Source organism: Pezoporus flaviventris, unplaced genomic scaffold, assembly GCF_033815535.1.
Source record: "Pezoporus flaviventris isolate CSIRO_AGI_PZ_B2104156 unplaced genomic scaffold, CSIRO_AGI_Pfla_v1 ptg000015l, whole genome shotgun sequence".
In the NCBI taxonomy this organism is placed as follows: Eukaryota; Metazoa; Chordata; class Aves; order Psittaciformes; family Psittacidae; genus Pezoporus; species Pezoporus flaviventris.
Window position 1 is genome coordinate 38638723 of NW_026892563.1, and position 15438 is coordinate 38654160.

General features: G+C 47.3%; 2 protein-coding genes across 2 annotated transcripts in view; both read right to left on the reverse strand.

Annotated features, from left to right (window-relative positions):
* Nucleotides 1-868: 868 nt before the first annotated feature.
* Nucleotides 869-15438, reverse strand: part of CSTB (cystatin B) — a 43867-nt gene continuing 29297 nt past the window's right edge. The window contains exons 2-4 of the mRNA XM_061454182.1: nucleotides 6814-6901; nucleotides 2423-2524; nucleotides 869-1683 (exon numbers count right to left, since the gene is read on the reverse strand). Coding sequence (XP_061310166.1) covers nucleotides 1555-1683; nucleotides 2423-2524; nucleotides 6814-6879 — 297 coding nt within the window. The 5' untranslated portion in view covers nucleotides 6880-6901 and the 3' untranslated portion in view covers nucleotides 869-1554. The remainder of the gene's footprint in view (nucleotides 1684-2422; nucleotides 2525-6813; nucleotides 6902-15438) is intronic.
* CASR (calcium sensing receptor) overlaps nucleotides 9158-15438 on the reverse strand; it is a 38305-nt gene continuing 32024 nt past the window's right edge. Inside the window, exons 5-6 of the mRNA XM_061454178.1 lie at nucleotides 15194-15317; nucleotides 9158-12350 (exon numbers count right to left, since the gene is read on the reverse strand). Coding sequence (XP_061310162.1) covers nucleotides 10900-12350; nucleotides 15194-15317 — 1575 coding nt within the window. The 3' untranslated portion in view covers nucleotides 9158-10899. The remainder of the gene's footprint in view (nucleotides 12351-15193; nucleotides 15318-15438) is intronic.

Below are 15438 nucleotides of genomic sequence, written 5' to 3' on the forward strand. Positions count from 1 at the left end.
ACCACTAGGGACTGACGTGTAGCCAGACTAGGTGTTCCTGAACTTCTGGAACACAGCCATTCAGCTAGTTTGCAGTCCACTTACCTAGCATGTCCTTAGTTTCCTTATGAGGATGCTATGGAAGACAGTATCCAAAGGCATACTGAACAATCAAGGTAAATAACATCCACAGCCCTTCTCTACCAAGACATTTATCTCATCCTAGTGGGCTAGGATGGATATTTCCAGTCTGGACTGGACTATTTCCAGTCATCTTTTTGTCCTTAATAATTGTGGAAATGAATTCCAGCATTATTCGCTCCACTACTTTTCCAGGGACTGAGGTGAGGCTGATGAGCCTGTAGTTCTCCAGATGCTCCTTGAACATAGGAGCATCATTTTCTTTCTTCCAGTCCTTGGGAAGCTCCCTTCATGCCCATGACTTTTCAAAGAGTATTGAGTGTGGCATCCATGGATGAATCCCATCCTACCCCATGGCACTGCCTAAATCCAGCCAGTTTAAGGGAATTCTTCTGTTCTCCAGACTTTTCTGCTCCTCTTAGGCACCTCAAGTTCCTGAAAGAAAGTCCTACCAGAAAAAGCCGAGACAGGGGCAGCGTTGAGTCCCCCAGTCTCTTCTGTGTCCTCTGTCAGCAGGTCCCTGCTCCACTGAGCCCATTTTCCTTAAGTGTGACTTCTATTGCAGAAGTCTTTGTTACCTGTCATGTCTCTCACCAGATTAAGATATTCCTAATTAGGACATAGAAGAAACATAAGGTTATCTGAAATATGAAAAAAAAAGCATTTCCCATATGAAAATATGGGAAAAAAATCTGAGCAAGATAATAACCAATACTGAAAACCAGTAAAGAGAACAGTGAAATACCAGTCAAATATGCCATGTCAAGTCAGGAGAAATATTTATTGTTATTAGTGCAGAAATGCTTGTCCAGCTTAAGTTCCTTTCCAGGACTTCAGGAGAAAATAAGCAAGATTTTTGGGTTCTTTGAAACTCATACACCCTCTACTGGACGTTATATTCTACTGCTGCAAGAGCATAAACACGATTACCAAGGGAATGTTTGTTACAAAAGATACACTCCTCCTCTTACTTTCAAAATTGCTTCAGCTCAAGTCCCTCCTCAGGTCATTCCCAATAAAATATATAGTACAATCTGAATCTACACATATATTCACAGCTGCAGAACAGCACAGAAAAAGTTCAGGCTTTCCTCTTGCTCCCTGCTGCAAATACACGAGTGCTAGTGTCACTCCCCTTCCAATTTCCAGACCAAGGAATTCCACAAATGGGACTCAGCCACAGTATTCCAGTTAAGTTGTACTGAAGTCAGTGCAGCCACTTGGGTTTGCATTAGTGAAGGTGAAAGAAGAGCTGTGTGACTCAAATTTAAATGCTGCAGAGGAAGGGAATGGCATAAAAACCATGGAATTTTTTCCCAGCATTAAGTTAAAAAAAGAAGATACTTTCTTTTCTCCTTTGTTGGCACAGGAATCAATATTTTGCAGCCTATAGAAAATGCACACAAGAAACCGTAATAAAACAAGATAAGCTTGCTAGAAAAAAGACAGTTCATCATGCTTAGTCTTGCTGCTCTGGTAACTGTGGAGACTCAGCGGCTTATTCTCATGAGGAAGGCTTTTGAACACCCGCAGATGCATGAACTCATCGTTGCCAACATGGACCTGCAAAGCACGAAAACCAGTGAGTTACTCCATGGAGTAACAGCAGCCTTCAGTGGGAGGGATGGTGTAGACTGGTGTGTTTCGAGGATGGAGAAGCAGAGTATTAAGAAAACCCATCACCTCAGAAGGTAAGGTCTTGTTTTAAACCAGAATGGGAGTCATGACTGTGGAAACACCACCCAATTCTTCTTTGCCTGTTAATCCTCCCTATGCCAGAGATAGGGAACATACAGGGAGGGAATCAGACAGGAGTTGCAGAGAAGTGATTACTGCATTGAATACATGCAAAATGCTCTCATCTTATCTGGCACAACAAGTGTTTGGTTTTATGTGTGGTAGCACTACAGGCAAAGTCAGAGCAGGCTGGATGCTTTTTTGTGTCTTTACACATCTGGACGTCACTTAATGCAATGTTAGTGCTGAACATCGCACACATGTAATTATCCCCCAAACCAAACTTCAGAAAATAACTAAAAAGTAAAAGTAATTATGAAAACAGAGAAGTTTTTTTTATCTCCATTTAATACAGGCTGGGTGGTGGTGGGATTATTAGTTTTGTTTTTTTAACACTGGGGTATTTTTAAATGGACAGTTTTTTCTTATTCAGGCCAAATCATAAGCATCCGTCTCTACAAAAGTAAAAACCCAAACCAGACCAAAAAAACAAACCCCACTATTCCAAATACTATACGCGTTAATTAAAAAAGAAAATAAAACCTCATTGCTCAGCATCCTTTACCTTGATGAAGTAGTTTGTTCCAGCAACCACCTGAGTTTTAAACTCCACAGCAGTGAAGACATCAAAGGTTTTCCCTTCTTTTTCTTCTAGCTGAGATCTCACCTTAAGGAAACAATAGGTTATTTAAGACTGATGCAAGTATTTAGGACCTAAAGCCTACACTATCAGTGTGCTCTAGCACCCTTCAGGTCACTGCTGCTGAATTCCCACACAGAGAATTCCTGCTTTTCTTAGTTATTACAAAAATCAAAATTAATAATGTTAAGTTTTGTGTTAAAGCAGGACCAGAAATGTAGACAGAAGCAAAGCCACAACAGCGGTGTGATTCAGTCACCAAGTCTGGAGTCTCCAACAGAGAACTGTGAGGGTGTTCCAGATTTATTTGACAAATTATTTCCTCTGTTGATATCTCAGCTTCTCTTTCTGTCCTGTACATCTAACAACAAATGTAAAGTGATTCAGTATCTAAATGCATTGGACTATATCTTTTTAAAGAGAAGATTTCAATATACATCATTCTTACAAGAAGAAAAAGGGACACTTCAGCATTAGCTCCCTTTTCAAATTCAGAACAAGCTCTTACTGATCTGGCATCACAGAACAGACATCCATCCACAAATCAAGCTTTGAAAGCCAACTACCCAAGCCTAGGCTTTTACAGCTCTTACTTGATAGTTCTTCCGTATTTGCTGGAATCTGTAACATTTTAAAATTGCAAATATTTTCCTAAAAATAACAGAACCATAAAGCCTTCTGAGTGATCAACTGAGTTTTCAGAGTGTAAAACCAGTGCTCAAGAAGTCAGAATAACTTGTCCAACACCCCAGAGGGAGGCATGAACTCGTAAGAGCTGCAGTTTTTCTCTCCCATGCTTGACTCTCTAGAATATCATGGCTAGATGGTGAAATTCCTGGTCAGGAAACCAGATGATTTCAGGCTTTGTTTACAAGGGTGAGATCAGTTAGTCTTGGAAGTCCTTGCTGCTAGTGCAGTTCTACCCAGGCCTTAGCTCCTGCACTGTATCATTATGTAGCCTTCCCTCCACTCTGAGTGCAACTGTACCAAGCAGTGAGCAGATCTTCTCTTTCCAGTCATATGGTGTACTTCCTCTTCTTCCTAAATTCAAGGGGAATAAATACATTTGCTCTCCTGCCTGAATCCCACCTGCTTCCTTGGGAGAAAACAAGTGTCAGTTTTGTCACTACTCTTGGCAAAGTAGGAACAGAAACAATTCCTGCTACAGGGAACGTTCTCCCACCTCTCCCAGCACTGAGAAGGCACAGGATCAGATTCTGGTGCCTTTCCAAGACAGCTCAGCAGCGACCATCCTGTTGTCCCTGCAAGCCATGACCATACTGCACCTCGTCTCTCAGAGGTCTCTATACTTCTTCTAGGCTATGAACAGTACATCAAAAGTAGGATAATTGTGTTTGGATGCTTTTGTACATGTTTTTTGCCATATGGCAAAAAAAAGTGCACCCAACAAGTTTGCATTCTAAGATGCAAGGAAGGGTACAGGCCCAGAAAGCACACTGACTCAGTCCTCCACTTTTCCTTTCCCCTGAGTCAGAAGAAGGAGCAAGTGGTTTCAGTTGCCATCACCAGAGCTACTATTACAAATCTCAAGCAGGGGAGAGGGCAGACATCGGTATCCCACTGGCCCTATCCTGCCCTGTGCTCCTTTAGCAATCCTAGGCACTGTACAAGGTTGGTTTCACAGTCTCAGAATCGCTCTGGCTCAGCATGTTTTGTATTTCCACCAGGAAGCTGACCACTGGGCTCCATGACCACAGACAGCTCAGAGCCAGACGTGGCTGCAAGCTTATGGTAGTGACTCACCACAGCATGTTACTAGTGAGCATTCTGATTCAGTAGGGAGAGGGAGAGCCCAGAGGGAAATACTCTGCAAGATCTGGTATCAGCCCGCCCTGCTAGTTCATGATCCCAGTCTGGGTCTGGGGGTCCTGGTGGACAATGCACTAAATATGAGCCAGCACTGTGCCCCAGTAACACAATAACAGGCTGCATCAGCAGGAACCTAGCTGGAAGAGAGAGGCAGGAAATTACTGGCACTTGTTGGAGAACATTTGGAATATTGTGTCCAGTTTTGGGCCTGCAATACAAGAAAGATGTCAATAAACTGTAGTGAGCTCAGATGTCGGGAGCACTCTTGCTGTGAGAAGAAAATGAGCTTGCTCAGCCTGGAGAAGGCACTGAGGCTTTCCAGTACCTACAAGGAGTCAGATCACTGAGGGGTGATGGCAGAATAATGGGACACAGTGGTCATAAATTGAAACTGGAAGTTCAGACTGGGTATAAGGAAAGCTTTTCCCCTGGGGACACTCCTGCACTACAGCACATTGCCCAGAGAAACTGTGCAGTTTCCATCCTCAGACCTGACTGAACAAAGTCCCAAGGAGCCTGAGGCTGCTGACCCTGCACTCAGGCAGAAGATGCAGTCTCTTCCCACCCAAACAATCTGTGGTTCAATGACAGGGCTGAAAACGATCATACCCCAAAGGCTCTTTGCTGTTCAGCGTGGCCCTTTTCCTTAGCCTTGGAGCAGTTACTAAAATGCGGATGGCTCAAAATCACCCTGAATAACCTCCGCCACAGCTGCCAGTGGCAAGCCAAAGGCTGAACAGGCTTGGGTGGAAATCCCTGCAGTGTAGATGCAGTGCCTATGGGACTCTTAAACCAGACACCATCAGAAGGAAGATGTCCTGCTCTGCCTCATGCTGTACCTACTCTAGGTGAGCAGCAGTACCTGCCAGGGCCACATTTGGTCATCACCAGAATTCTTATGAAACAATATAATGGAGGCAAGAACTGGAAATGTATTTATGGCAAGTGAACTGTCAGGCTGTAACAGATCTCCACAAAGATCTGATTTTAAGCAAACAAAACAATTTGAGATATCTACCTTTATTTAACAGAACTAATGTTTCCTTTACAGTCTGTGACATTTTGGGTTTTCCCACGTGTATTTCAGTAATTTAAACTGGCAGTCAAAACAAGCTGGACAAACTCTGAAGTGTTTGTGTGATTTAAATGAAAATAACAGATTTTTGTTAATTATGTTCACTTCTGAAGCCAACTGGGTGTTGTTTTTGTACTCCTCATCTTAGTTTTGGATTACCAACCCCTTGCAGCCTGCCACAGAACAGAAAAATCAGGATTTCAAACCTAGTGTTCAGCCCATGTGCAATGCTAATTGCATATCTGCATTACCATTAACACGACATGTAGGCCCTGTCAGGTCAAAACAGTAATTGTGACTCTCAGCAACTCTCAGTAACGTAGTCATTACTACAAACCCAGGCTGGTGCTTAGGAGATGCACATCTCTCATTTTTAAATGCAAAATCATCAGATTCTACAAGCTAAATGTTAATTTCAATGACTTTTGTGCCTTTGGGCACTCTGTACATGTTTAGAAACAGCTGCAGCCTGGGGAATAAACCCAGGCTGGAATAAACAATGACAAAGCACATAAGAAGCTGGAGCTCGTCCTTCATCTTTCTTCACTGGCTTGACACACCCTACCTAAAACCAAAAAGCAGAAGGAGCTTGGGTTTCTCGGGACTGAACCACCACCACGTGCTTTGAAAGAACTTAAGTTGTACATTGGCGTTTTCAGAGTAAAAATACGGGCAGTACTTAAGTTACTGTACGTAATACCAGGATTTGGAGCTGGCAGTGATTAGAGCTTAATTCTGTGTTAGGAAATAGCAGAAGCAGCAAAGGTTTTTTTGCTTATCCCCTGATACCCTCCAAAAGCCCCCCAAACAAACAACCAAAACCCAACGCACGAACGTGGTTACAATGTTTAGACCTTGTAAAAACCATCTGAGGTCCTTCCTCAAGCTCAAGAACAGGCACACGCTAGAGCTGCCCGGTGCCCCTGCGCTGACGCTGGTAGGCAACACATCACCTGCACAGCCAGGAATGGAGCTGGGCTCACCCCAGCTCTCCCTGAGCACTTAAACGCTGCCTAGGGCTCCTCTCTAAATCCTCACAAACGTCCTTCTAAAATGCTGAACCTGCTCTGAATGAAGCCACGCTCGGCCAAGCAGGCGGAGGGCGGGCTGCAGAGAGGCAGTGACTGCGCACACATCCGCGCCGCTTGGCAGCCTTCCTGCTTTTACCCTGATGGGCGCAAAGGCGTCTCCGCGCTCGGCTGCGCACCCGGGCCCCGCCATCCCCTGCACGGGGTCGGAGCCCGTCGGCGCATTCAAACCTACCGCCGGTTCGTGCGTCCCCCGCCGGGGAGGCCCAGCCCGACGGCAGCCCAAGCCGTTGGCTCCGACCGCCAACAGGCCCGCTGGGAGCAACCCCGGGACACCCGCCGCCAGGCCCTGCCGGGGCCCGGGGCTAACCCGAGCCCCTCACCTCGTCCACGATCTGCTGCGTCTCGCCGGTGGCGGGCCGGACCGCCGAGACGCCGCCGCACAACATGGTGGACGCCGGCTCCGTTCCGCTTCGACCCCTTCCTCCCCGGCGGGGGGCCGGGCCTGGTGGCGGGGCGGGATCGGAGGCTGCACCGGGCGGGTCCGGGGCGGGTGGTCCGCCGAGCCGAGCTGAGTGAGTGCTGTGGCAGCAGGGGGCAGGCGGGCTGGGGTGGTTGTGGTACAGCACAGCGGGACCAGGCTTCAGTGGCTGGGCAGGAGGGTGAAAGAGGGGGAAAGCTGGAAGCGAACCGCAATAAAAGCGCCCGCAGGACGGCCCCACCGGTGACAGCTCTACACGAGGGTTGGTTGTCCTCGCCTCCACTGTGGCTGTTGTCTTTCCCAGTGTGTCACGTTTTCCAGCGGCTGCCACCTTTCGCTTTACCATGGCAAGTGCCACGTCCGGGACTTCCTTGTTCACCATGTTGTTCCCTATCCCAGGCTGATTTTGCTGTTCCTCAGCCAGCAAACTGAAGGCCATGTTGAATTATCCAAGTTTTGAGACCCCCCTTGGTGAGACTGCAGTCTGAATGTCCAGCTTTTTAGCTACATTTCCCCCCAAACATCTGCATTTCTTGGAAAAACAAGAACAAAACCCTACCTTCCCCCCCCCGGTTCCCAGCAGCCCTTGGAAAAATTCGTAAATACAACCCTAAATTTCATAGCAGGAGGTATTGCATGCTGGGTGGATCTCCTGCACTGGTACGGATGACATGGTGAGAAGCATGAAACAGAATGAGGAAGCAGGATTTCTTTCCTCTGGTACCATCTCTCTCCTCTGTGGAGGGCAAATAAACATCCTGCTGGGGCTTTGGGAAGGCAGAGCTCTGCCAGGTTTGTGAGCAGAGTGGGGATGAAGGATGGGGCTCTTCACTGGGACATTTCCTTGCCTATCAGCCAGGTTTGCCAATAGAAATCCCACCACAGAACAGATACACTCTGTTGTTGCTTTGCTGCTGGTTGGTTCAGGAAACACCACAGTGGCACATGCTTTCCAGTAGGTTTTTGAGCCATGGTAGGTGTTGGGGTGGGGATGGGGCAACCATTCACTTGGGCAGCTTCTAGTGAGACATGCCAGTGGAGGTTCTCAGGCTTGAGCTTTCAACAGAAAGGTGTTACCCAACATCAGTATTGTCTTGTGTGACACTGGTTTTTGAGTGACCGCCGTTTGGGTGGGTGTCTGAGCAAATTGCATGCTGGAGGACAACATACACCCACCTCTGTGCAGGGGAAAAGGAGTCTGGTTTCAAACCCCTTCACGGAGAGGGTCCTTTTCTGCTTAACTTTCTTTGCATCTAGTGTGTGTGTCACTTTACAGGCTGCAGGAGCGGCTCTCACACAGTGTGTGGGGCTTGAGGCTTAGAACTCCAGGTGGGTGTGCACTGGAGGTAGATGGGGGTTCCCCAGCAAACTGAGCATGGTTGGTCTGTTGCTGTAATATTATGGCAGTTGTTAGAGCCTCATTGTGTGCCAGTCTATAGATTCCTTCTAAGTAGATGTAAAGAAGTAAAAAACATCTAAAGAATGAAAACTACCCAGAGAATGAAAACCACCCAAATGTCAACATTACCTACTGTGTGCCTAGCCAGTGAATATTGTTCTCCAACCAAAGCAGCGGAGGGTGACTTTTAGTTTCTCATGTTGCATGTGTTTGTGCAGTCTTTGGTTTGTGTCTTGTGTCATTTTCATTTCATTCATTAAACTCTTCTCTGCTTTCAGTGCTGTCAGTTTCGCTTCAGTTTGGGTTTGGCCCGTAGGAAGGATTCACTAGCACTAAAACTGTTTGCTTACTGACATTTTGGGAAGTGTGGGCCGTAGCCGAAGTACTTTTTTTAGCCCTTTCTGCCACCTAGTGCCTATCTCCATTCGTGCAGTCACACTGAGGAGACCAAGGATCTCGGTTCCGTAATCCAAACTAAGCCTAGAAGCCGTGGTAAGAAGGGACCGTTTTTTTAAGCAACTTTCAGTGGGTCCAGGGGTGGAATGTGGTTTCCAAAACTGGCCACAAGGATTTGTGTTTTCAAACTACTCTTTCTTTCTGAGTTTGAAACAGAGCTCTTGAAACTCAAATACTTGTGATTTGCAGGCCTTACAGTTGAAGTCAGATTGGTTCTTATGTGCTGCAATTAATTTTTGAGCCCACTCTGAGGGGGATGCAACAGATCACCAAACGGGCTAAAATAAGTTGTCTGAATAGCATGCTTCTTGGGCTTCTGGACTTCCATTTTACTCTCCTAAACCAAAACCCCTGTTCTTAGTCAGCAACAAGTGGAGGTGGCAAAACAAAGTTTTTATGCAGTAATGTCGCCTGTTTTATTTCCTGCCCTGGCAAAAGAACAACCAAGCACAAACAGTAACAAGAGAATTGTGGTATTTTCCCTAACGCGTTCACATAGTCCTTTCATCTCTGCTCACACTAGGCTGCAGACCTTTCCATACTGGTTAAGACTACCTTCACGCTTGATGAGGGAGGGTGCTGACATCTTCATGTCAGACAGTTGTTCTTGCACATGGGATCTGGGAACAGGGAAATCAATTCTGCAGTGTAACCCACCCCCTCCTGCTAGGCCATTGAGGGGTGCTTTTTCTCTCATCAGACTGCACCAAATTTCTCTTCTGATGACTCTCTTACTTCAACCTTCCCAGCATGGATGGAGAAGAACCAGGCATACCTTGCAAAACCAAAAGCACTTATGTCTGCTTTTGGGGGGAGTGGGACAAGAGTAATGAAGTTCTGCTATGCTCTCTTTTGAAGTCCTTATAGTTTCAATTTAGGTGCAGTCCCCCCTTCTTGTGCTAAGTGCCCTCTATTCAAGATGGATCAGGAGGGAAATAACCTAATAGGTGGTCTATAGGAGCCAAAACATATCTGATTTATCCATTTGTCTTTGTGTGTGTCTCAGAGCCCAGGCCTGTACATCTTCCTCTTCCAGTTGTGTACCAGTACACACACTTAGATGGTCATCCATTCCTGCAATCATATTACCACACTTGGAGGCTATTTCTCCACACCTAACTCAATTTCACTTGTTTCATTTGCTTTCTATCAGGCCCACCAGTATCATCACAATTAGCTCAATGCTCTGTGCAAGGCAGATTAATATGGCAAAGCACAACACTGACTATGGTGCGAAAGGGTTAGCCATGTATGCCATGTGGAATATTACAGCAGCAACACTTTGTTAAGCATACAACTACTAGCGACATAATCGATCATGGATACATCTCGTTGTGCTCTCACAACGTTCTCTGGGAGGGATTTATAAGCTGTTCTCCCCCTCCATTAAAGCAGGCAGGCTGGAGGTAAAACTACCTCAGCTGAAGGAAACCAGTAGGAACCTAGGAGTTTGGGCTAGTGCAATGGAGTCTATGAAGAGTATTGTCCAGTATTTCCTGCTGGGCAGAAGGGAGAGACTGGGACATTACTAAATATAAATAGCAGGGCGCTCTGTCACATTAAATACTTTACATGTTCACACCCTTGGCTGTACACAGCATGCAGGATGTTGGGGGCTTTTTTATTTTCCCCATGACCGTGCTTTCCCCAAGTGAAACCGTGTACCTTGCTTTTGGTAGAGCTGGGAGTCCTGATGCACATGGTTACAGATCACATATACTGGATAAAGAGGGAATATCATACATAGTGGGAAAGAGGAATATTATACATAAATGTAAAAGCAGAGTATAATGGAATTGCCTAGTGCCTCCCATAGTCAGCTGAGTTGCAGTCTGGCAGGAAAAGCTTATGGAGGCAAGGCAGCATGCAGACTTCTGCTTAAGCCCCACCAGAGGCGATCTTCACTTGTCCTTCTGAGATGTCCTGGTTTCAATAAAGCAAAAGCAAATCCAGTCCAAGGCTCCCCAGACACAGTCCTTCCTCTGGAGGCACGTGTGTTACCCTGCCAGTGCTAACAGTAAGGTTTGGTGGGGCTGTGTCACAGGAATGTGTCTTTGTTGTCTTTCCCATTCAGAAGCAAGAGGTGAGCAAGTTCCTCTTGGGGGCTGTTGTGCTTTTCACGCTCTTCTTTTGTTAGGAATGTACCGTGTTCTCTGTTACAGAGCCACCTCCAGTGCCTATAAAATTTCGGGAATTAGCTGATGGCAGGGAAGGCTCCACCTCAGGGCTTGGTACCTCTTCTTTGGTGTCACCCACCACTGACTCCTGCGAGCTGCTCTCTGGGCTGGAAGCTGCCTGGAAGCTGGGCTCAGCGCTGAGGGGCTCATTATTCTGCAGGGGAAGCAGGGCCCGGTGCCGCATCAGGCTTTCATCGCTGTTCTGAGCCTCCAGGGAGTTCCTGCGCTTGGCATTCCTGTTGGCCATGGCATTCTTCTGCGGCTCCTCGAAGCTCAGTGACAGGGTGACAGTGCCGCTCCCAAAGCTGACTTTCTGCTTGCAGCCACGCTGCTGCTGGCGCTGCCGCTCAGCGGAGGCTGGTAGAGGAAAGGGGTCTTCATGGTTGCTCTTGCTGCTGATGGAGGAGGAAGGAGTGGACCCGGTGGAGCCCCCCAGGCTGTTGGAGCGTTTGCGTGACACATTGCTCCTTCTCAGCGTGGCCCTGGCAGCCACCTTGAAAGCATGGGCAGCTGTGCTGCAGCGCACCTCCTCGATCGTGTTGCGGGAGGGCTTGAAGAGGATGATGTAGACTTTGTTGAAGAAGATGCAGGCCAGAAGGCCAAAGCTGGCAGCCAATATCGCGATCACCTCCACAGCAGAGACGAACTTGCCGTATGTGCTGGCGTATGCAGGAATGAAGGAGATCCACACAATGAAGAATATCAGCATGCTGAAGGTGATGAACTTGGCTTCATTAAAATTCTCAGGCAGCTTTCGAGACTTGAAGGCGAAGAAGAAGCAGATAGCTGCCAGGAGACAAGTATAGCCAATGAGGAAGCCAAGGGCCATTAGGGAGCCTTCGTGGCAGGTGATGAAGATAATCTCATCCTCCAGTTCATGGTTTCGGTAACTGGATGGTGGGGCCGTGTACAGCCAAATCACACAGATGACAATCTGTACAAACGTGCACAAGAACACCAGGAGGAACTGGAGGTTGAGGCCCCACCACTTTCGGTGGAGGCTCGTGGGGATCTTCGCCTCAAAGACGAGCAGGACACGGTTGGTTTTCACCAGGATGCAGGAGATGCAGAGGACAAAGCTGATGCCAAAAGCTGGTTGCCGCAGACGGCAAGTCCAGTTCTGGGGCTCACCAATGAAGAATAATGAGCTGGAGAAGCAGCAGAGCAAGGAGAAGAGGAGGAGGTAGGACAGCTCCCGGTTTGTGGCCTTGACAATGGGTGTGTTGCGAAATTTGGTGAAGACTCCCAGGACAAAAGAGGTCAGGAAAATTCCCAGCACAGCAAAGAGAGTCAGAGCGATCCCAAAGGGCTCAGTCCAGGACAGAAATTCTATCTGCTTGGGGATGCAGGATGTGTGGTTCTCATTGGACCAGTAATCCTCAGGGCACTTGTCACAGGCACTTGCATCTGAAAAAGAAGTGACAGGGAGAGGGAAGGTTTGGCACACTGAGAGGCTGAAATGTGGGTTGACATGTATTGCGGCTACATACCAGCCTCTATCTTGAATACATGGGGTGTTCCCTTCAGGTGTCTGCAGATTCACAGAATCGTATGTTGGTGTTTCAGAGTGTTTTACACTGAAACAACCAGCCTCCCACGGGCAGGAGATCACAAGGCATGCTTAGTTCCAGCTTTAAGCTGGAAAGTCCTGCCCCTGCCCTTGTGGTTTTGGAATCTGTTTCTGGGCAAAACTTTGCAACTACTGTAACACAGGCACTGTTCCTCTTTCTTCCTGTTCCTTCATTTTTATCATCTACTTCTCTCTGTCTTCATATCTCTCACACTTTTACCATCATGTGAAACATCTGCATGTCTCTATTAGAGAGAAAATTAAAAACGTGCCTGCCTCCTTTAGTGCTTTGAGATCCTGTTTCATATTCTACAGAGGCAGGTCTTAGAAGTGTTTAAATTGCTCTTTCCTGAAGGCAAGGAATGCCCTTGACTCCCAGCACGCTCATTTCATGTTGGAGCATCAGGGGAAGATGTGTCTTAAAGATATCACTCTCCCCACACCCAGCAAAGTGTCCTACTGGTACTTGCAGAGGGAAAATTGATGCCTCCATCTCTTTCCTCTGCATGAAACTATTTGTGCCTGCTGGGATTGCAACATATGTCTCCAATGACTGCCATGATCAGAAGGCAAGGACCTGCTGCTTCTGGTCTTCTCCTTTGATCCAAATGGCTCTTGGCCTCCAGCGGAGGCAGTCATGACCCCTTTGATGGCAGTGGAAAGGGGTTGAGAGCAGTGAGTTGGAAGTCACAAGCTACCTCAGCCTTTAGGATTCCAGCAGGATAGCAATGGGCTGCAGTGAGCTCTGGGAACAAACATTCAGAAAACTCCTTCACCAGCAGTCTCCCTCTGAGCTTTGCACCTGAGCACAAACAGAGACTCAGAGCATAGCTTCCAGAACAGAGCATGGTGCTAATGAGAAAGACAGGAATACCCAGCTAATAAGGACAGAGGATTTCAAGCTCTCTCCTGCAGGCTTGGTTGGAACCTGATACTGCTTTCCTAAGGACATCTGTAACTTGATACTGCTTTCCTAAGGACTGATTGCCTCACCTAAGCTGTTGATGTGAAAAACCGTCATTTCATTTACATCCATTGAGCCAACACTTTGATTTTTCTTGTGTCTTTTACCTGAAATCTCCTGCAAACTGCAGGCAAGGCTGAGCTAACTTCACATAGGAGGGATTCCATCCACCTCTACCAAGACACAGGGGCAGCTATCTAGCACTGCATCCTAAAGATGTGCTTTCACTGTTGTCTTGAGGTGACCCAGAGACCATGCTGCCACAGAAGGGAGTAAACCAGATCTTTCTCCTCCCCCAAGGCTGCTCATTCCGGCCTTTTACTTTGTGTTAGCACTAGAGGTCACACAGCTTCTCATTCTAGCTGGAAATTCAGCCTGCCAAGAGCTGGTTTTCAGGAAGACTAGAGAAGTTGCAGAGAACCAGCGCTGCTCCCAGACAAAGGGTGGGAGCAAGCAGCTGCAAGAGGACACAACAGATTGTCTCCTTCGATGGCATCACTGTCTCAGCTGGATGAGACTGGTTGTAAAACCACTCTCTATGCCTGTAAGACTGGCAATCACAGGAAATAAAGAGCATTACTGTCAGCTGAAATTGAAGCAGGAAACTGTCAGAAAGCAGTTGCCCCCTCAGCCCCACAGATTTCACCAGTGCACCAAGTGATAGCTCCCAAAACCATGAGGAAAACGCCAAAAGACCCCTATTACACATGACCAGAACTACTTCCATTTAATCTGAAAATGCTTCTCCCAAGCATCCTGTAGTAGTATATGTTCATAGTAAAAACACAGAATTCCTGTGTGACAGGATACAAATTAGATTCTCCCAAGGAAGAATGCTTGCTCTAAGTGTTGCAAGCAGCTTACTGAAGTTTTCATCTTGGCCAAGGTCTGCAAGTGTGCACTGGGACCAGTGCTTCTGGAAGGGGTGTGTTGGGATCCCAAGTGCTCTTCAGTGTGGAGGGAACTACTGTTCTGAAAGGATTTATTTGCCTTCATTGCCCAGCACTGAGGGAGCACTAATGGTGTTGGAAATACAGAATTTTTCAGTCAGTTCTAAAACTGAGGCTACTTTTTCCCTCCACTGCAGAACCTGAGTGGCTTGATCCAAGCTCCCACTGAAACCAACAAATAAGATGTCCATGGGTGTTTGGTAAGACCCCAGGATTTTGGTCTCTTGCAGTGCCAGTGATCAACAGAAACTGTGGTTGATGATTCCATAAAGGGAAATAATCCTCTCTGCTTGTGAAGTCCGGGATGGAACTGACTTTATTTCTTCATAAAGCATGAAATAACCGTGCTAACATGAGGAAAAGATGGAGGCAGACAGATAACTATGGAATTTAGGATTAGAGTAGGAAGTGTCTCCTTCCTTCGGGTTTTTTTTGAGGAATAAAAGCTACTGCTACAGTGCAATGGAGTTTACTTGTGGCTGCCTGAGAGGCTTCCTATATGCAAGTCTTTTTCTCAAGTTCTCTGCCTTAACTTTTGTAGCTGAGCACAGCAGGAACAAGCAGGTTTAGTGGAAGACAGGATCTGGGGGCCACAGGACTCAACTCCTGAAAGCTTTTCAGAAGCCCCTGCAGACGTTCTGTGCAGCCCCCTGGCAAGGCAGCCCCCAGCTCAGCACTGCAGGGAAGTGCTCTCAGCACAACCGCAGGTGATGCCCAGGGGGTCCTGTGGTCCTCTGCAAGCCCAGCACCGCTCCGGGGGTATTACCTGTTTCATCACTGTACTCCCCGTCAGGGCAGTCCACGCATTCGAAGCAGCAGGTGGGCTCTCCCTCAATGATGCCCTTCCTTGTGCCTGGGAGGCAGTCTCTGCTGCAGTTAGAGAAAGGCACCTGCAAGAAAAGAGCCCAAGGAGGGTTAACAGTGTCAGTGCCCCATGTGCATCTTTTCTACAGCAGGACCCTTGGCTTCCTCCAATGGTGTTATTGCTTGACTAGCATGCTGGATGGAGAA